Raw genomic sequence first — 20,402 nt, 5'->3', positions numbered from 1 at the left:
GGCCTATCATTATGGTTGATGATAAACAATAATTTGAGCAACAAGTATCTGTATCGCATGCATTGAACTGGTTATGACTTATGAAGACATTGCCTGAGAAAATGTCTATTTCAATTTGCATTTTTATTGGTTGCTACAAGTTCTCTAGAAAGTCAAGATTTACATAATATACAAAGATGGGTTCACCTAAGCCACAGCAATTCTCCCCCCCCCCCCCCCCCCCCCACATGTTATATTAACTGTACAATGAGCCAGTTAACTGGCCACTCGGTTCCTCGGACGAACTTCTTGGAGGAAGCTTCAGAAAGCATCTTCATGAAACCTTCAATCCAACCTCTAGGAGTATGTTGAAGAGGATACAACAAGGAAGGGTCGGATGTCATAGGTTCTCAGTTGAAAAAAGAACATCACTTACCCTTCAGATTCACAATATCCATTGGAAACTTCAACCTCCAGTAGGGTTTGATGCAGAAGCCACTTCACTGACGTTCGAATGATGACTTGGGGTTGTAGTTTGCTCACGAGTCATTACATCTTGAAGTGTGTCCAGTGTATTCCATTCAACCCCAGCTGTAACTGCATCAAGAAAAGTTTCAAATTATCAACAAAACATGGAACTCTCAAACCCCTTCCTTCCTATTGTGTACGTGTGTTGTGTGTGTGAGTGAGTAATAAGAAGAATAAAATGGAGGTTAAGGAGTCCAAGAAAGAATACGTTCTGAGCTCCACATGTCAGTTATGCTAACATCGGCCTCTGATATAAGCCAGTAATCAGCATCACTCTGCAAAGGGGGGAAAATAGTTTCAAATGAGCTCCAAGACTTTTGCTTTCAGTTCTTAAATCAGAAACAACAATAATTCCATGGTTACAAGAAAGAAACAGGAAACACTATGTAATCAAATTAAATAAGAAATATGCAACAATTGATTTGTGTAAATAATTTGATATATAATTATAAACACCCTCCAGCTTATGGGTACCATAAGATACCCTCTAATCTATCCTCACAATTTGATATATGTATTCTCAGCACAGAAGTAATCTTTGCAAATCCATAAAAAAATATCATGCAGACTGAGGTGATACTTACAGCAACATCTGAAGGAACAATCTTCATCATCCCACTCTCGAAATCTTGAGAGGTAGTAAAACCCGAACTAGCCCCCTGGCCATCCTGTCCCTGCACTTCTATGTCCTTTCCTCTATCTGGAACCACAGTTGGTTGATGTTGGTTGAACTCTGGACTTGATGGAACATTTGATACAACATTTCCACCATTAATCTCCTCAAACTTTTCTTCAAATTGGCTACAACAGCAGAGAAGAAAAGGGAAGATCAGTCAGAATTCAACTTTAGTATGTACTGCAACCTTCAAGCATCACTGCTTCACCTGGCACTGTCATGTGACCATGCCATTGCAATAACAGAATAACCCTCGAAGTAAATGATTTCAGAACCCCCCCCCCCCCCCCCCAAAAAAAAAATACAAATAAAGCAGGCACACCTAACAAGGTAAACATCTATTGGGCCCATTGTACTTCTCAGGACTATCCTGTATCTCCTCTGTGGATAATCAACAGCCTAGTAGAAGAGGAACTTGATGTGAGAAAGATGCATGCAATATTAAAAACTTGTATACAATTCTTCATGCACTCTCAAATTACCTCATCAGGATCAGGGACCTCCAAAGTAGTTCCATGTGGAGCTTTAATTGCTATCAAGGTTTCATTCTAGCAGTAGAAAGACAAGGTCATCAGCCAACATTCAAAATAAGTTTTATAGTTAATATGCAAAGAAAATAGAATTGCCCTATAAAAATATTTACTAAAATGCAAGATAAGGAAACCAACCTGGAAGCCGGGCAATTTCTTTATATCTTCCTCAGTGACAAAAAGCAACCTATGAAGGTGAAAATTGATTAAAGAAAAACACATCAAATAAGGTTATAGAAAAAAATGCGGCAAATGACCCAATGGTTAAAGGTAAAACAAATATTACTTCTCATTGTTTTCATCTTCACTAAGATCCCGTAGTCGCTCTTGCATCTCTCTGCAATAGTTTCAAAACTTAAACTTTAAATAGACAACAGACAAGCATTAGAACTTCATGATAAAGAAGAATCAGTGAAGACATGGCACGCAAACCTTATTTGTTCATCTAACTGGCGCTCCTCTATTGTTAAATTTTCAACTTCTGTCTGCAGATGAGACAAAAATAAATCACATGCCAACATATTTAAGGAATAAATATACCTTTCTTGAAAGTTTATATGCAATAAATTATATAAAGCTAAATGCAAAGCAAATTACATGATAACTGATATGAAAGTATATACATTTATTTCTACCAAATCAAAATAAAAAAAAAATTCGCAAGCTCTCACATAAAATAATTTAATTGACAACCTAGCTTCAGAGTGAAGTCATGACAAGAAATCATGTATTCAACCTATCATCAATCTTTATATCATCCAAAGAAAGTCATCTCCACATGAATTCCAAGCAGAAAATTGAATCATTCCTAACCTGTAAACTACCAAAACTGTCATCACCCTGCCCTGGTCTTGAAACATCCAGACCCCTGACCAATCAACAACGAATAGGTAAAAGTGTTTCAACACTTCAGATAACAAATATGACAACAATGACAGTTATATAGAAAGCATTCCTACTTCCATTGAATTCTGTTCTTGAGCTTCTTTTCTATAAGCCCAATCCCTTCAAGAACATTTGTTATATCATATATCCTCCTCTTTTGTACCTGTAGAGCAAAAAGTACTTTCAAGTTATCAAACTTTTCAGCATGAAATCTTTAGACCTAAAGTAAATATATTCACCTCTAATGTCTCAGCCGCTTTATTCAGATCAAGCATACCATCCTCTGCTTGTTTGATCAAATTGATGAACTTCTTTGTCAACAGACCTGTTTATTCTAAGAAAATCATATATAGGATATTTAAAAGAGAAAATGTATACAGACTTATTTTGCCAGTGAAACGCATATAGAAAGGTTGAATTACACTTTACCTCCATTGGTTTCACCATTTTTTAAGATATTTCTGTCACGTATCCCCCTCAACTTTGATTTAATTTGAAAAATGTGAACTTTTAAATTAATTTTAATGGAAGTTTAATATTTCTCAACCTGCCCCCTAAAGGAGTGAAGTTGAGAAAATGTTAAGCCACAAGGGAGAAGTATGTAAAATAAACATTAAATTTAACTGAAAAATCAATGTTTTCAACTAAAACCATTTCTTTCATAGAATGAACTTAAACCATAGTTCAGGGGTTAAGACTTAAGAGACAGAAAGGAAAAAAAATGACGCAATCTGATAACAGGTGAAACTACAAGTGTGTAATGTGTAATTTACCCTATATAAAGAATTTCATAACAATACAATTGATGATCAACAATAAATCAGAGCAATGTCGTCATACCCAAAGAGCTGTCGTAACGACATGAACCAGCAGGAGTGAGGTTATTAGCTGAAGGAGAACCTGCCAAATTTATAGAAATCATGTATGACTTTGACTGCTTAAAAATTACAGGTAAAGGAAAGGTGGTGAATATTAGTTCATAGCAATCTAATTGGCAACAAAAAGATCAGACTATCTTAATTTTCTCTGAATGTTTTACTGAAACAATAAACGAGAAGCCTACTGAAACAATTTTGTAAGGTAATATTCACCAATATTTGGTCCTGGGGTTTGAGTTGCAGATTTGATGCATTTTGTTAGCCTAGAGGATTTGCCTCCCTTCCCCATCTTTCCTGATAAAGGTGTTTGAAAAGGACTAATAGCTGCTTCAGTGGACCCAGGATTCATCCTATCACCTGAATCAGCTTCAAAATCAGCTGCTTCATTCTTCCGCTTCAATTGCTGAAATGTATTTACATAATATGTGCAATCAATAGAAGAGATAACAAGCAGAAGCAGTAAGAATTGTAAGAGTTATATTTTAAAAAATAATATATGCACCATGATCATCTGACCATAACGCATAATCTATATATAGCTTCACACCATGCAAGAAGGTAGTTGCAAAGAAATATCTAGTCATAACATTCACCAAGGACAAGACCAGCAGAACTCAATACTTCTAAACATGTCAATGATTTTTGAAGAAAGAAATGAAATAAAGGCAATCTTCCACGGCATTTATAAGAGTTAGCAGGCCAATCCTTCCCAAAATAATGCATAAATCACTTATTCACATTATTGGATACCCTCAATTCAAGAACATGTTTCCCACAGCCCCAAAGTTAGAAGGGCTAGGCGTGACATATACACAGACATACACCCTGGCTTTAATCAGATAGTACAAAAAGGTACCCCAAGGATAGCAACATTGCTTGACCCAGAATCCCTGATTAAGGAAAATGTGGATTGTGATGCCTAAGAACATGTGAATTTCACAAGCTCCAACACCTATATTATATATTTGATTCAGTAAAATCAAAATGGTTCAACTTAAAAGTAAAGAGACTTTAAAAAACTGCACATAAACTCAAAGGGTATTTCATAAACACTTGAAAGCATCTAATTGACAATCACATCATGATCACAACTTCTGGGGTAATCAACAAGCTTATCCTCTCATCATATATATACCTCATTAAATTACACCACACCAACAAGTTCCTGTACTAAATTTCAACAAAACGCCTTCATTAGCAAACCCCAAGTTGAAATTCAAGTCCAGTGTCACATCCAGAACTAATCCAGTGATGAATTGCAACAAATTAACAAGTCAGTAACTGATGAACACTTCAAAATTGAACAGATCTCTAGTTCTATAAATTAACTTGGAACGCGAAACCGAAGAACAATAAAATGAAAATTAACTACCAAAAAATTGTGTAGAAAAATCAATGAAATTAGGAAATACTGACTGGAGTCTTGACGACGATGGCTTCGGCGACTTGGTCAGGGTTCCGGCGGCGGTCAGGGGTGAAGCGATGGTAATCACCGGAAGCTGCTGCTACGAAGGGGAGCTGACGCTTCATGGAGTGCATGATCTGGTCCGGCGGGTCGGCGGCGGCAGGGGGAGGTCGTTTGCCCGACATCCACCGTGGCCGGCGGCGATGGAGGGTGAGATCTGGGTCGTCGGAAAATGAAAAAAGCGGGAGAGAGAAAGAGAGCAGAAAACGAGGGAGGGAATTTGGTTCGGATACAGATGTGGAGGGAAGGAAACACTTATATCTGCATGTGAAAAACAAGAATTTTATTTATTAATCACTCCAAGCCTAATTATAAATAAAAGTTAATTAATCAATGGCTATCTTGGGAAATATAAAAGGGGTTTATAAAATCTTCTATCTTTCTCTTTATTTTTAATTAATTAATGTATGTATTGAATATTGTGGAAAATCATTGATTATAATGGTAATAAAGATTTTAGAATCACAAAAGTATAATGAATAATAAATTTTTTTAGAATCTAAGGATAAGTGGTGTTATGATTATGGAGGATTGAGTAAATTTTTTTTTTGGTACATAGTAATATTTATTATTAATTTCAAAATAAAGAGTAATAATTATTATTTTTATTGTAGTGTGTTAAAATTTTATATTTTAATTTAAAAGGAAAATGCTAGATTTTTTCCTTTTGGTTCTTAAACCGTCTTCATTCGGTTAGGGTTCGGCGCGAAACACACGTAGTATAAATATAATAGTCCTTCAATATTTACTTCCACTTCCCAGCATAACCACCACGTTCTAAACAAGAGTTTAATTATTATTTTTTCTGTTTTAAAAAAGAAAGTTTATCATCTGTTAATCAATATGCATTTTACCAAAAAAAACTCAAATTAAAATTCATCAATGTATCATCTCATAATTAAAATTGAATTTAAGAGTACTTAAAATAAAAAGTAAAGAGTTGTTTATATGATTTTTTTACACTGATTTAAAACTCTTTATTTTGTTTTCTTAGGTATTCCAAAGCCAGGTAACATGACACTAATTTCTCAATACTGTGAGATTATTAAATGAGTAAACATTTCTCAACAAATATTTACTTATACTCAGAGGCGGATTGAGCGCCTGGCCACCTAGGGCAAATGCCCAAGCTCTAGCCAAAAAAAAAATTTCTTTGGACCACATCATCTTTTGGGCCCCAAAAAAAATAAAAAAGGGCAAAATTTAAAGATTGGGGTAAAATTGAGGGACTGTTTTATAAAGGTTGCCCAGGTTTCACAAAATTTCTGGGTCCGCCTCTGCTTATACTCATTGTTCATGATCGAATCCTGGACTAAAGATTTTAGGAATTCAGCTATTTACCCGTGTATAAAACTCTTTCCGTGCACACAAATTAATTCCTTAATTTATTTAATAAATTAAAAAAATTAAAGTGGTTTCGAATAGGGAAATTGGCAAATGCGCGCCTTGTGTGTAATGAACTAATGATAAAGGTTAGTTTACGTTACGTTGACATGAATCATTACACGATGGCGCAACGTGTTTCCAATTTAAAAGGAAAAAATAATTTGCTGTAGAACTAGAATTAGTAACGTGTTTGTTCAGGCCAAGCAAGACGTTGACAACTGCTTTTGCTTACCATTTTGCATGTGCCCCTCTCTAGCTTCTTGGGCCGGGTTTTAGCCCTTAGCCTTCATTATGTGTCAAAAGCCCAATACCCAATCACAGATTTATCATAAATATTAATAAAAAAAAGTGATCACCTAAATAATATAAGTAATAAGTAAAAAAAATTATGCTAATTGTTTGATAAGCTCACTTTTTGGTTAATGGGTTATATAGTTGGAGAAATAATTAATGCGTGATTAATTGTTTAATAGGAGTTGGCAGCGCTAATCATAATGAGTTTTACAGGTCACTCACTCACTATTATTGTTGTGGTGTAGATGACTTGGGATTATGAAGAATTGTGAAACATGATATAAAATTTAAAGTAGAAACTCAGTTTTTAGATGATGATGCTCTAACACACAACTGAACAAGAGAACGGAGTCGATTTGAATAAACAAACACTAACAACATAGTTTAGCTCCACCACAAAAAAATTGAACAAAGTAGTAGTATTTTCCTAAACAAAAAATCACAGATTTAAAACCATTTAAATATTTGACAACTGTTTTCCCTACTGCAATTTCTACCATCGATTGTGATCTTTCACTTGGTAGACCTGTTGATTTGGCATGTATGAACTGCCACTAGAATCAACCCTCCTCCATGGATTTACATTGTTTGCATTCGGGCCAAGCCTCCCTCGTCCCCTACCAAAAGGCATTGTCTGAGATTGCAAACTTTGATGATGGTGATTAGGAGACAAGGATGGTGAGACTCTCTCATTTGTCATAGTATTAAGCCTTTGCATTGTGGGAGTGTTGCTTGGCTTGCCTCTACCAGAACCCCAACCAACACCAGCACCTTTATAAATTACTTCTGGAGGTGCATTTAGTGAAAAGCTTCTTCTGTTTTGAGGAGTTGTTGCATTTGAGGAAGCAATACTCCTACAATTGTCTTTTGTCAGTTAATGATTCACCATCCTACAACAAAAGAAAGAAAAAGAACAAATAAACAGTATACCTCTCAAATCGGTTATGTGTCTGGTACATCTGTTTTTCATGCCAGAGAACTGTTTCCTTGATTTCACTTTCATATATTGTCTGCAAAACATTTGAAATCTTTTATATCAAGCCAAAGACTTTTTTTTAATCCATGTCCAGTGAACACTGGCAATTAGCAAAGTTAACTAGATTAGAAACATGTTAAAGAAGAAACTGGAGTTTACCTTTGTAGGAATGTTCACACCTGATAGTAAATGATGCATAGCGGTACTACTACCCCCAGCAGGCAACTCGTAATAGACACACCTGCATCATAAATCAGTAACAAAATTACAGGAAAATTTCCAAAGCAAAATGCTCAAAATTGATAATGAAGGACATTTGTTGTAGCATACAGGGCATGATCTTCTTGCTTTTTGTCACAAATCTCCATCCCCAAGTTAGGCCTCTCCACATCCACATCCTCAAGGCAAAGACTGATGATACCCCCAATTCTGTCGCTGTTAAAAGAAGGTGAATTCATAAAGTAAAAAAAGGAAAAACAGAACTAGCTGTTATTTCAAACACTAAAATATATGATGAGATCATAAGGTTGCTGATGTTAAAGTAGTAGTAAGTAGTACTAGTAGAAAAAGGATCGAGACAATTAGGCAAGATAAAAGTATTGACTAACCTTATGTTGGTTTCTAACTTGGATTGGTTATTGTCAGTAGAAAGGGAACATATTTTTGTTGACAAGTTGCTGCTGCTTCTAACAAACAAGCTATCAACTTTGACTGAATTTCTAATCTTTTCATTTTGCTACAAAACACAATGGGAAGATTAAAGGACATTCACAAAACTGACAATTGAAGTTTTCAAAATATTCATGTGTAGTAGTGGAAGTAAACAAAGATTATCTTACAGATAATCCATTTTGGATTTCTCTTGTTTCAGACAAAAGTTCTCTTTCATTTATCCAAGGTAGTTTGCAGATAGCCTGAATGAGACACAAAGCATTTCTTTCCTTTAGCATACGTTTAGCCCCGCATGAATTAACATTACCAAAATCATGTTAATGATTAGAAGAGACTTGAGTGAAATAACCTGCCACATGTAACGTTTTCCTTCTGTGTCAACTTCAAAATCTATAAAACAAAAAAGAACAATCAGAATTCGAAACCAAGTTCAAAGAACCACAACTCAAAAAATCAGAATAAAAAACTTCAAACAAGATTAAAAAAAAAAACATACCCTGAGGATACCAGTGTAATATTTTCGAGTCCTCATCTATCATTAGTTTTGAATATGATTTTGGAAGGGCATAAGCACTACACAGAAGTAAAATCAACCAGGTAAGGAATTGCCAATTTGGAAATCAATGATAAGGAAGATTAAACAACATAGGGAGGTTACCTCCTTGGAGGAAGAACACTTAGGAGCTGATCAAAAGGTGAGAAGGGGACACCTTTCTCAAAATTTGCTTTCACTTGACCCATGCCCTTCAAGTCTGAAGCAAATGGTCCATAGTGATATGGATAAAACCTGTATTTAGAGTGTTCATTCTCTCATTTTCCACACCTATAATGCATGACAGTCAAATAAAGTTCTTTAACATAATTGGCATACCATGACCATGAAGCAACTCCAGAAAAATAGTACTGAAGAACCCACAAGAGTCCCTCAGTGTACTTCTCAACCTGCAATATGTCATCACCACCATTAATGTTTGGCAAAAGATTATCAAAAGAAGAGAGAAAAAATAAACCCACTTAGAAAGAAGTTAAAGGGACCACTACTTACAACATCTTTTCGCTTCTTCTCGAAGTCAATTGAGCCCTCGACCGAAAACTTCTCTTTGTAATACCTTTGTTTGTATCCAGCAGTTCCCAGTTTTATCTGAAGTGAATGGTAAAAGCACTTACTAGTCATCTATAGGACTTTAAGACGATCATGCTTCACATACATTGATCAGAGAATAAAGTCAACAAAAATCCAACTAGGAAAGAATTAGAAGGTACCTTGTCAATTCGGAACTCTCCACTCTTAAACAAGTCACCTTTATCTTTCATACATTTGTCCAATTCCACTTTTAAATCCTTTGTGTTCTGCAAAATCTGATAATGTGGAACAAAAAAATTATCAATGATAGTACATCATTAAACTCCATTAACACATGTTGGAGCAGAAAATCTTCCATCAAAGATGTCAAGAAAAGTATATAAATGAAGACAAACTAAACTCCAGATTCACAAAGCATAACCATACTTCAGCTGACGGAGCTGAAACCTCATTGACAACAAAACCGGATGAATTTTTTGTTGCAGGTGCCTTCTTAATAATAATAGCACAATCAGAAGTACCACCATCATCAAGATCTGAGAAACTAGCAGCATTCTGTTCTTCCTGCTTTTGGAAATAAGAAGGTCCTATGAGTCCAAGATTACTGTAAATACTAATGCAGATATCCAATTTTCAGATGCATTTCAACTTACTGAACGCTGATGATCAGTGATAAGCTTCTTCAAATATTTTGCTCTGCTTTCGGATCTTTTACTGAAGATTTTATCTTCATAAGCTCCAACCATAAGTATAAACTTTTCAACTCTGGATAACTTGACAAAAGCTGCATGTTTTTCCCCAATCTGTTTTTCATATCATAGACAGAAAACAAGTACTCATAAAATTGTCTTCGAATTATTGGAATTTTAGAGGGGAAATCTAAAGGATATAAATAAACAAACTAAAAATGAGTTAAGGCTTAAGAACAATGATACCCTTGTGATGTCCACAAGATACCCTCCGAGTTTGCTGAATTGGGTTTTGTACACATACATTAGCAAATTAATAGCATCCTGATAAGATCAAGCCAAACAAATAAACATAGCTGACCATGAATTTATATTCTATAACCACTACAGATAACAAAAAAAATTAAATAACCTCGCGAATTTCAAAAGTTGGCATGTGGGGAAGAAAATCATTTCCAGCGAAAAAGCAGATAAAGATGAAATCATCAATTATCCGCTCAAACTCAATTGGGCAATTTTTAGGAGGGTCTTGTATCTTCATGTCCAACTCAAGATACTCCCTCAAAATCCAAATATGCAAAAACTGCAGACATAAAAATCCATAAGACTCGTGATATCAACAGCAAACATGTAGAATGTAAATCAATTCTTAATTGTACCAAAGGCTTAGCAGAATTTTGTGGAACCTGACCCTGAATAAGGCCATCCTGCACATGCCAAGAATTTGAGGAATCATATTAGTACACAGTAGTACAAAAAGATTTCAAATAGCCAGTAATTCCTTTATGCAGTTGCAAATTGTCCACACTAGATTTTCCACATTAAGCTATATACAATTATATACAGCCAAAGCCAGTATCTTGTCAAAACTCAAAATTACCTCTCTTAGTATTGAGAAATGAGGCTCATGTGTTGCCAAAGCTAGCATTATAAGATCAGCATCCTGCATTCCAAAATCAAAAGCTTGAGCTTCAATATATCCTAAACTTTAAGGAATAAGCAAAATCATCAAAATATTTTTCAGTTTTTCATACTGAGCCATATAAGCAGTGGGTGGTGTTTGGATCATATCCTGGAAGGTTACGTTGTCCCCGTATATACGACATAATCTTATGTTCCCCTTCTCCAGGAACATTAGCATCAGAAAGAATAACCTAAGCACAAACCAACAGAGTAAAGAATGAAAAATTAAACTTGTTACAGAAGAAAATAACAATGATCAATATTATTAAAAATAGAGTGAATGAACCAATCTTAGCACTAAAATAACATATGCGGAAATCGGAATTGCAAATCATACCATGATATCTTTCCATAATGAATCACTAGCTATTCTTGAAGAGAAGTAATTCTTCAGAGCCATTGAGAGTTCATGCATGAACTCAGTTCCTGGTGTTATTATATTAGGATCTGACACTTCTGATTCTTGTTTAGGAAGAACCTGTTTGCCTTCCATTTCAAATTTCTTGCGGAGCCTCTCTTCTTCAGCTTCCTATAAAGGCAAAAGAAAATAAATTAACAAAAAAACAGATTTTTTAAGGAAAAAAAATATTAATTAGTTGATAATGAAAAACCCACACGGATTTCATTGTCCTTAGCAGTTCTAAAACGCCTTGCTCTTTGTTGATTCATCTTGGCCCTTGGTGCCACACCATCTAAGCATAAAAACACAGAATCTCCTTAGTACAAATTTGTATGAAACAATATAAAAACAAGTATTATTGTCTCACCGATCGCCATGTACAAGAGCTTGCGAGGCTTGACAGTGTTAACAAGGCGATCAATGTAGTCAAACATGTTTCTGAACACTTCTTCAAACGTTGAAGGCAGTGAACTCTGAAAAAATAAACGGTTATGAATTTATGATAGCAAAAAAAAATATGAAAAGTGTATGCAAGAGAAAGTAACGAACGTTTGGATCTTCAGGGTGAAAACATGGGTGTATTATGGAGTTCATGTCAAGGTAGAAGTTGTCATACTCCACTACCCCATTGCTATTTGGGGTTGCGCTTCCCACCACGTTGGGATACTTGTTCACCAACCATTTGTAAAATGATGGAACTCCCATAGCTTTGTGTGTGTGTTACTCTGGTTTTTCAAGTTGTGTTCTGATGATTCAATGTTTTTCAAGCAATGAAGAGAAGTTTTATCAGGAAGTAAAGTAACTATATAGAGTGCTGTGTTTGATTTAGAGTATAAAAATAATTAATTAAATGCACAGTAGAAAGAGAGAAACTGTTGAGTTCATTGAGATTTTGCTTTTATCGAAGTGGCAAAGCTAGACAAACACGGGTAACAAGCAAATTAACTGCAGTTGAAATTCTAGAGGATCTCGCATGATGATCTCTGCGGTTGGTTAGTTTTTTTTTTGTTGCAAGGAAAATTAAACGACAGAAAAGGTTGGAAATGTGAGCTTCTCTCCTTTGATGTTTTTTATTATAAGCTCTCTCCTTTCCTTTGGAGGTATTTGTTCCCGGGAATGTTATGATGGGAATGTTATTCCCAAACATCTTTAAAAAATTCATTTGGTTCACAAAATCAGTTTTTGGTAATTTTTTTTAATATTCTTACGTATAATTATAATATATATTTGGTTCAAAATGTATATTCCTGGGAATAGATAGTAAAATTCTTAAAATACCCAGCGGTAAAAGACATGGGTAGTGGGTAGTTGGTAGTGGGTAGTGGGTAGTGGCAATTCAGAGATTTCACACCAAAAATTTCATTCCCTTCTATTCAGGATTCAACTTACCCACCTCTCCATCATGAGAATGAGAAATGCTTCTGGATGGGCATATGACTTACCCAGGAATGAAAGATACCCGGGAATATTTTTTTCAAATCTGCTACCAAACACTGGAATGTAGATTTCGGCCCAAACATTCCTAGGAATCATTTTCCAATCCGTGAGAGAAAAGAAAATGTATAGTGGGGTCCACACAAAATATATTATTATGAGTTGTGTAAAGTGCGTGTTTGGATTTCAGTTAGAAAGTCTGTTTGAAGCATTGGAATTCGAGATTACAATTTTCAATGCATATTCAGCCAACAAAATGCACTTGTTGCGTTGAGTAAATGTGTTTTCACATTCACCAACTAAAAATCAAACTGGCTCTAAATGACTCATGTGTTACTAACTCACAGCCTAATGGACCAATCAAATTTTTTTTATAAATAAATTAATAAATATAATATAAAAATTTCAACTCACTTAATTATCTTCAATGTGATTGGATGATGGATTACTTAACTCAAATTTTATCATCGGCCATTTAGAACTTCATTCTTATGATATGAAAAGAAATACGAGGAGAGGGCCATTTTGAGTGATTTGATCAAAATACTCCCTTACATTTTTAGTTACAAGAGGAAAAATATTAAACTAAAAATTGAAACTAGCTAAGAGCATCTTGATACAAGGATGCATAAACTAATGAAGAAAGTTGAATCCAAATTTGTGTCCGAGCATCTAACAAACTAGTCTGACACGCCAAACAATCTGTTATATTATAGTAATAATTATAAAAAAAATGTAAAAATACAAAATGATAATTATTACCACAACAATTTTGTCTGGTGGAAGAAGAAGTAATGATTGACCAAAATATTCATGGGAACTGTAAAAGAAAAAAATACAAATTTGAATTTTAAAAGTATTTTTTTTTATCTATCTACGAGAACCAGCTTGCCAGGTTAAAAGAATAAGAAAAAAAATTATAATTTCACACACTTTTTTAAAGTTTCCTATCTCTATTTTTTATCACATCATACATTTCATTTTTTTTCTCCTTCTCTTTCAATCTCAACCTGCACTTGCAGTTTCAGAAACAGAGCACATCCAACCCGATCTGGTTGTGTCGACACGTGTTCGGGCTCCTTCGGTGTTAGAGCGGGTTCGATCCATGAGCTTCTCGCGTCAGTACAGATCAGAATTGATGCATCGAGAGGGAGAGGATTCAGGTCCGGACCCGGGTCATGTGGAGATGATGAAATCGGCGAGTGAGAGGGTGAATTCAGGCGAGAGGGAAGAGGAGGAAGGGGCAGTGGAGCGGCGGAGGCCGGCGACGGCGATTGGGAAGGGTAAGACGACGTCGTGGGGAGAAGATGAGGAGGTGGATGCGAGAGCTGATGATTTCATCAACAGGTTTAAGAAGCAGCTGAAGTTGCAGAGGATGGACTCTTTCTCCGTTACAGGGATATGCTCAGAGGAATCCCTTTCGAAGAAATTAGCTTTCATGGTGAAGAATGGTTGTTGTACCATATAGTAAAAATTGCCATGGTTAATTTGCTGTTGTTATTTATGTTCATGCTTTAAATAATATTAGTATTAGATTACATTATATATGCATGGAATTAATCTCTTCTTTTTCATCCAAAAACCTTGCATATATGGAACCAGTAATTCAGAAGTTTTTGGGTTGTATTAAAAAAGTTACTTAGATTTCATGAGACCAGTTATCCAGAGTTTCAGTACTATGTCTATGGTGTTTGCAGAATCAAGCCATGTGGTGTTTGGATGAAGATGAATACGAAATAGTGAGAACTGTATGGGTTTATGTATTTTGATGAATAAACATGATATAAATAAATTTTTGTTCGTAACATTATTAATTGTTTGAGTAGCTTAACTGGTAAAGTGTGTGTTTTGCCACATTCAAGTCCTGGGTTCGAATCTCCCCCACCCGTTTTGAAGTTTCTGGTTTTTATTTAATGATGTGTCATTTAAGAAATAAAAGAAAAATAAAATAGAAAAGCCACGTCAGCCCCTCCGTTAGTTTTTTAACGTCAAATCTGACGGAGGGGCATTCGTTATACTTTCTCAAAATATTGAGGGTACAAACGTCGACAAAAATAGAGTTGGGTTGTCTTTTGCACATTGGCGATACATCAGGGGCAACAAATGCATTTAAGCCTAAAAAATACATATAACCTCACTTTCCTCCAAATTTGCTCTACTATGATGCAGTTTCAAATGGAACATGTTTGACTCTCCTCCTATTCTCCTAATGTGATAATTAGTGTCTAATCATGCCATAGTTAATTATTACCAAAGTATATCTCATCACACAGTGCCCTTCAGTTGATAACTCAGCAGAATATTTTGCTCAGTGTGTAAAAGATTAATAACTCAATTTCCAAGTTAGAAAATATACCAACAAAAGAGAGTTTGTCTGCAAGAAAAACATAAAATGAGTCTGTGTATAACAAAAAACATAAAGCTAAAAATACCAATACATAAATTTGAGTTATAAAATGAATTAAAGCAGTGACAACACTTAAATCCCATGTTTTTGGCATAAATAAATTACATACTTACTGTAACAATATGTGAGGAAATTCCTCAGCAATCACCCCCAAAGATAACTGCAGCATTGAGGTTAAAAACATAAATAGTGAAAAGAATAATCCTAATAAACCACCCAAATGTGATACGTGTATAACTAATAAGTGTAAAAGTTACCAATTTAATAGGGAAAGGGGGGTGGGGGAATAAAACTTACACCAAGACACCAGTTACAATTGAAGCCACAAAGGTGCCCAAAATAGCAATGTCACTATTGCTCCCAAATTTGAGAATGGTTTATGTGAAAAGCCTCATTGCCAGAGAGAAATCTATGGAAGGGAGTTACAGGTGAGAGACATAAGTTAGAATAAGTAAACTCAGGAGTCTAGGAAACACACATGATGGGTAAGCTGATAAAGCTGATCAGATAAATGAAAATACCTCTACTATAATGAGTAAGAAATTTAATTTAATCAAAAAAATCAAATTTAATGAGATAAACTCTGCTTTGATTAATATATTTTACTCAAATTTGGATGTTTTCCCTATTTTTCATGAAACTTTATATCAGGCGAAAAAATAATGAGAATGAGTTCAGAAATCAGCAGCACATGATTTAGACTCAAAAGGGTACTTAGTACATAATTATTCCCTCTTACAGAAAGTTTAGGGTGCTTAACAACTTTTGAGGTACTGGTCTGGCAAACTGATTGCTATTTGATATTCCTGCGCAAGTTTGCTCTACCCTGTCGAGTTGACCGACGGAACCATAAGCTTATAAGGAATGACCACATACTTTCCATGTTGAAAAATAACATAACAGATCAATGGTTTATAGAACCATACTATAAAGATAAATATAAACCCATTCTAGGATCAATCAATATTTATAACTAATTGAAATAAAATATACATGTAATGGAGCTTTAATACCTAATAAGATAAGTTTACATACGCCACAGTTGCTTTTGTTGACCAAAACTCCCTTTGGAACAACAGCATCAAAGGAAAATGTTGGAGAAATTAGGATTGAGAAGAATGAAATCATCATCATCGGTTAATGATGATTATTCAGTGTTTTGCCAATAAAATCAAATAAAAATGAGATGACAGGTAAAAAAAAAAACACTATAACTATGCGATGAGTTATGGAATTTTTCTCACTATTGTGATTACTCAATACAGGGACCCAATAACTTGAAATTACCTACCCAAACAAAAAATTTAGAGACATCAATGAATCAAAAGCTTACCCAGATTGTGGAAAAGAGGTAAAGCAATTACGAAACATCAATGAAAAAATAGATAAATGGCAGCGGAATCCAATCTTGCTTCCATTCTTCAGCGGCCCAACCGAAGTCTACCTTTGATTGATAGCATCTAATAGCAGTGAGATAATTAGAACACAATACCTGAAATAGCAAAGTCTAAAAGAAAGAAGCAGACAATAAGATCTAAAGTAATTGAATAGTTCTGATAAGAGAGATGGCAGATTTGATTTTCCAGCATGCATAAGAATGATGAATGAATTTAGGGAAGAATAAGATGAAAATCCAGACAACAACTAAATGATTCTGGGAAAATAAGAAGGAAACGCGAGCACAACTAGAGCCCCTCGGATCCATCTCCTTCATCCTGGTGAGCGCGCAACGGCCGCGAACGAAGAGGTTTGGCCTCCTCCTTCGAACCCTCTCTATCTCTCCCTATCACTCTCCATGACTGCATTGGCGGTTCCCTTCCTCTGCGTCTTCTTGGTTATCCTCCAACGCTTAGTCAACCGCCAATTTGATAAACCCCCAGTACAAATGTGGCTGCGTTTGCCCCAACCACCAAGCTAGCTGAGGTGGAAAATGAAAACGGGAGGCGAGAAGGTTTTTTGGGTAAGCGAGAAGGTGAAAGAACAAAAACGTGCAAGCTCCAGCGTAATGCTGAAGGAGAAAAGAAAAGAAATAAACGGCCGAGATTGAAGGCCGATTTTGATTTCGATGGTCAAGATTTGTTTTCTAACTAATAATATTAAAATTTACTAAATTATCCATAGAGAAATTTCAATTGTAGTGCAATAGAGTATTGAATTCCTAATTTGCCCTCAAGGCTGCACAAACTCTTCTTATATATATATATATAATATATATATATATATATATATATATATTTATTCACCAATTTATAGATTTTTAATGCAAATGATTTGTTTGTTAGGAGAGAGTTAAGGGAGATAGAGTTAGGAAGAGGAATGAGAAAATTGAGTGTTTGGTTGATGGAGACAAGAGAGAAGATAGAGTTTGGGTGGTGGGACGGAGGGAGGTTTTTATCTCTTCGCAAAACGCGAAGAGATTGGTGAGCTGCGTGTTATTATTACTCCCTTTGTTCCTATATAACCGACACTTTAAGGTTGTTAAGAAATAATAATTAATGTTCTTGTTTTATTAAAAGTACTATGTAACTTTATATTATACCATTTATCCCTCTTATTAATTCTAACTTTTCAATCTCTCTACCACCAATAAATGAATGGTACAATTGGTAAAATATAATTAATGCTCTTTTGAACTCTGTAAAGTGGCAGATAAAAAATAGTGTAAGTTATTTAGGAACGGAGGGAGTATTTTTTTCTAGGGTTAAGCATCATATTAGTCCATATCTTTGTGTCGCCGTCTGAACTAAGTCCCTCGCCGGAAAAATTATTGAAAAAGGTCCTCATCTTTGTAAAACGTTTGGAGCGGGTCCTCGCCGGAGCCCGGAGCTCCGGCGAATGATGAAGTGACATGCTGACTGGGTTAATTGAGCAGACATGGATTTAAATTAAAAAATAAAAATAAATAACACATCATAAGAAACTTTAATTTATTTAACAAAAATAAAAACAATTATCAAAACTAACCCTAACTTAATTAATAAAAAACAAATTCCCCCAAATTAACCCTAAATCATCTTCATCAAAACCAAACCCTTGTAAGGAACATTGGGGGTTGTGACTTCAGTATGAACTATGAAAGATATCGTTTTGAAGAATCACTTCATCTGAAGGATTCGATCCATTTGATGATGACCCAGATGAACAATATGCGAGGAAGTGGGGTGGCTTGAATTTAGAGGAAAATTGCGGATAGTGGGTTGTCTGAGATTGAGAAAAGATTGAAACTTTTTGGTGGGTGAAAGTGTGGGAAAGCGCTGAAGGAAGAAGCCTGCGAGCTTACAACGAGAGAGTTCAGGGTGAATTAGGTTACGAGCTTTCCAGATCTTTGTTTCTGTTTTGCCATCAAAATTTCCAGATCAAAGATGGAAGGAAAGCAATGAATCTTAGAAGTTGTGCGTGCCACCATCACCTCCTCTTCTCCAGATCCAAATTAAAAACCTCTGCACGGTGAGCCTCGCGCCGCCGTCACCTCTGTCCCAGAAGCTGAGAATGCCACCATCACCTCCTCTTCTCCAGACCTTGTCTGTGCCATCGCCACCTCTCTCTCTCCGATCTGAAGCTCTACACGCCACCACCTCCGATTGCCTTCATCGCTGCTGCTTCATGCTGCCTTAACCCAGCGCCGCCGTCACCAAACTCCACCTCGTGAAGCTCCGACGACGGCGTGCATGTGGCCTTCTCCCAGAACTCGAATCAAAGGTATCCACAACATAGATTCTTTCTGGTTCGCCTTTTTCTTCTCTGAGTCTCTGCGATTTAACTCTCTCCTTCGCTGGTCCTGATTTTGTTGGTGGGTGAAGAGGGTTCCGTGTTCCTGTGCATGAACATGAGGTTCAGAGCGCCGAACTCGCAGCGAGTTCGACGGAGACATTGTTCATGTGGCGGTGGAGACAAATCTGGGAAGAGAAATTGTGTTTCGGTTCTGTTTTTTGGAATGGGCTCTGGTTCTGGAGAAGGCTGTGGGTGTTGTGATGGGGATGAAGATGGGAACGAAGATGCATCTCGATCTCACCCAAATCTGTCTATTTCTTCAAACAGATCTAAGGACTTCAACCTCCTCCAATCCTTCTCCTCTGATCTAAAGGGTTCTGTTGTGGTTAGGTTTGGGGTTGGGTTGGACTTGAAGGAGATGAAGAAAAAGAACAGTAAAAGAAGAAAATTGAGAGTCAGAAGAAAACGGAGAAGATAAAGAAGAAAGAAAAGAGGAGAAGAAAGATTTGGGAATTCAGAGAGATTATTAATTTGGATTAGATTTGTTAATTTATTTTATTTTTAAATCAAACTTTGAATTTCTGACTTGTTAATTAATTTAATTTAATATTTAATTTTTTAAATTCATGTCAGCATACTTAACCCAGTCAGCTTGCCATTTAAGCACTCGCCGGAGTTCCGAGCTTCGGCGAGGACCCACTCCAAACGTTTTATAAAGATAAGGACCTTTTCCAATAATTTTTCCGGGGAGGGACTTAGGTCAGACGGCGATACAAAGACAGGGACTAATATGATGCTTAACCATTTTTTCTATACTTTCGTTCTTAGTGGCAGTTATTGAGTATAGAAAAAACCATACTCAAGTCACCCAAGTAAGGTCTTAGCCAACTTTCTGCATTTCTGGATACATAGAGAGATCTTACTGAGTCAGGAAGCCCTTATTCACAAAAAGATTTTAGCTTGTCACAACAATGAATTGCGAGTGATTGTGTTTTAAGAGAATTTAGATGTTGAAAACCCTTATTGTCCAGCTTCTTGAGACTCTGCATTATGCTAATGCGCAAAGAGATGATACAACTAGGAAGTAAATTTTCATCTGGAAATGACTTCATGCCTATGATATGCATTCACCTATAAACTGAAAATGAGAGAGATGCTCAAGATGAACCAATCCCCAATCAGGGCTGACCCGACACCAACAGGGATGCTCGCGGGATTTGGTGAAGTGTTGACTAATTTTGTTATTAGCAATAATGATAGGGAATCAAAAGTTAGTGAGTTAAGAGAGCTTTTAAAACTCAATGGAACCCTTATAATTCTGAACGTGCAGAATATAATATAACTAATGGAAGGGAAGCCTTAAATGCAAGGTTTTGGAGTAAGAAATTTATTTACATGCTTAAATTCAACTGGATGGTTACAACTAATAAAGTACAAAGTCAATT

The 20,402-nt window shown here is 35.8% G+C and overlaps 2 protein-coding genes across 4 annotated transcripts; both read right to left on the bottom strand.

Moving 5' to 3' along the window:
* Positions 1-214: 214 nt before the first annotated feature.
* LOC130747104 (transcription factor E2FB-like) lies at positions 215-5,182 on the bottom strand. Its single transcript, XM_057599939.1, has 14 exons — positions 4,893-5,182; positions 3,690-3,879; positions 3,439-3,498; positions 2,838-2,923; positions 2,673-2,761; positions 2,527-2,581; positions 2,146-2,198; positions 2,000-2,050; positions 1,852-1,900; positions 1,666-1,731; positions 1,506-1,582; positions 1,092-1,308; positions 716-782; positions 215-576 (listed from the first exon to the last, which is right to left on the bottom strand). Exons 1-14 carry the CDS (start codon positions 5,064-5,066, stop codon positions 446-448), a joined length of 1,365 nt encoding a protein of 454 aa, XP_057455922.1. The 5' UTR covers positions 5,067-5,182; the 3' UTR covers positions 215-445.
* A 1,773-nt stretch (positions 5,183-6,955) lies between these two features.
* LOC130747103 (5'-3' exoribonuclease 3-like) lies at positions 6,956-12,206 on the bottom strand. 3 transcript variants are annotated; one of them, XM_057599936.1, is made up of 23 exons: positions 11,955-12,206; positions 11,773-11,878; positions 11,621-11,697; positions 11,343-11,534; positions 11,077-11,196; positions 10,923-10,985; positions 10,702-10,749; positions 10,455-10,625; positions 10,289-10,366; positions 10,007-10,156; positions 9,780-9,920; positions 9,533-9,628; positions 9,315-9,410; positions 9,141-9,211; positions 8,928-9,056; positions 8,766-8,842; positions 8,619-8,659; positions 8,437-8,511; positions 8,206-8,333; positions 7,928-8,032; positions 7,757-7,838; positions 7,552-7,631; positions 6,956-7,475 (listed from the first exon to the last, which is right to left on the bottom strand). In XM_057599936.1, the coding sequence occupies exons 1-23, from the start codon at positions 12,108-12,110 to the stop codon at positions 7,115-7,117; spliced, it is 2,643 nt and encodes an 880-aa protein (XP_057455919.1). In that variant the 5' UTR covers positions 12,111-12,206; the 3' UTR covers positions 6,956-7,114. The 3 variants fall into 3 exon arrangements, with proteins under 3 accessions (XP_057455919.1, XP_057455920.1, XP_057455921.1); XM_057599937.1 differs by having other exon boundaries at positions 9,780-9,917; positions 11,955-12,205; XM_057599938.1 differs by lacking the exon at positions 11,955-12,206 and having other exon boundaries at positions 11,623-11,697; positions 11,773-11,845.
* Between the last annotated feature and the right edge of the window lie 8,196 nt (positions 12,207-20,402).

This window comes from Lotus japonicus, chromosome 3 (assembly GCF_012489685.1).
Source record: "Lotus japonicus ecotype B-129 chromosome 3, LjGifu_v1.2".
Lineage (NCBI taxonomy): Eukaryota > Viridiplantae > Streptophyta > Magnoliopsida > Fabales > Fabaceae > Lotus > Lotus japonicus.
This window is presented reverse-complemented; position numbering and strand designations above follow the sequence as displayed.

What these genes read in the sequence shown, in the direction of transcription:
- LOC130747104 (XM_057599939.1), bottom strand. Translation starts at nt 5,066, where the DNA reads ATGTCGGGCAAACGACCTCCCCCTGCCGCCGCCGACCCGCCGGACCAG. An exon ending in ACAGTTTTGGTAGTTTACAG is followed by an intron (nt 2,199 to 2,526) that starts GTTAGGAATGAT and finishes TCTCATCTGCAG; the next exon opens with ACAGAAGTTGAAAATTTAAC. An exon ending in TTGTTCCTTCAGATGTTGCT is followed by an intron (nt 783 to 1,091) that starts GTAAGTATCACC and finishes CCCCCTTTGCAG; the next exon opens with AGTGATGCTGATTACTGGCT.
- LOC130747103 (XM_057599936.1), bottom strand. Translation starts at nt 12,110, where the DNA reads ATGGGAGTTCCATCATTTTACAAATGGTTGGTGAACAAGTATCCCAAC. An exon ending in ATTTCTCAATACTAAGAGAG is followed by an intron (nt 10,750 to 10,922) that starts GTAATTTTGAGT and finishes TGGCATGTGCAG; the next exon opens with GATGGCCTTATTCAGGGTCA. An exon ending in GGAGTTGCTTCATGGTCATG is followed by an intron (nt 9,057 to 9,140) that starts GTATGCCAATTA and finishes CTCTAAATACAG; the next exon opens with GTTTTATCCATATCACTATG.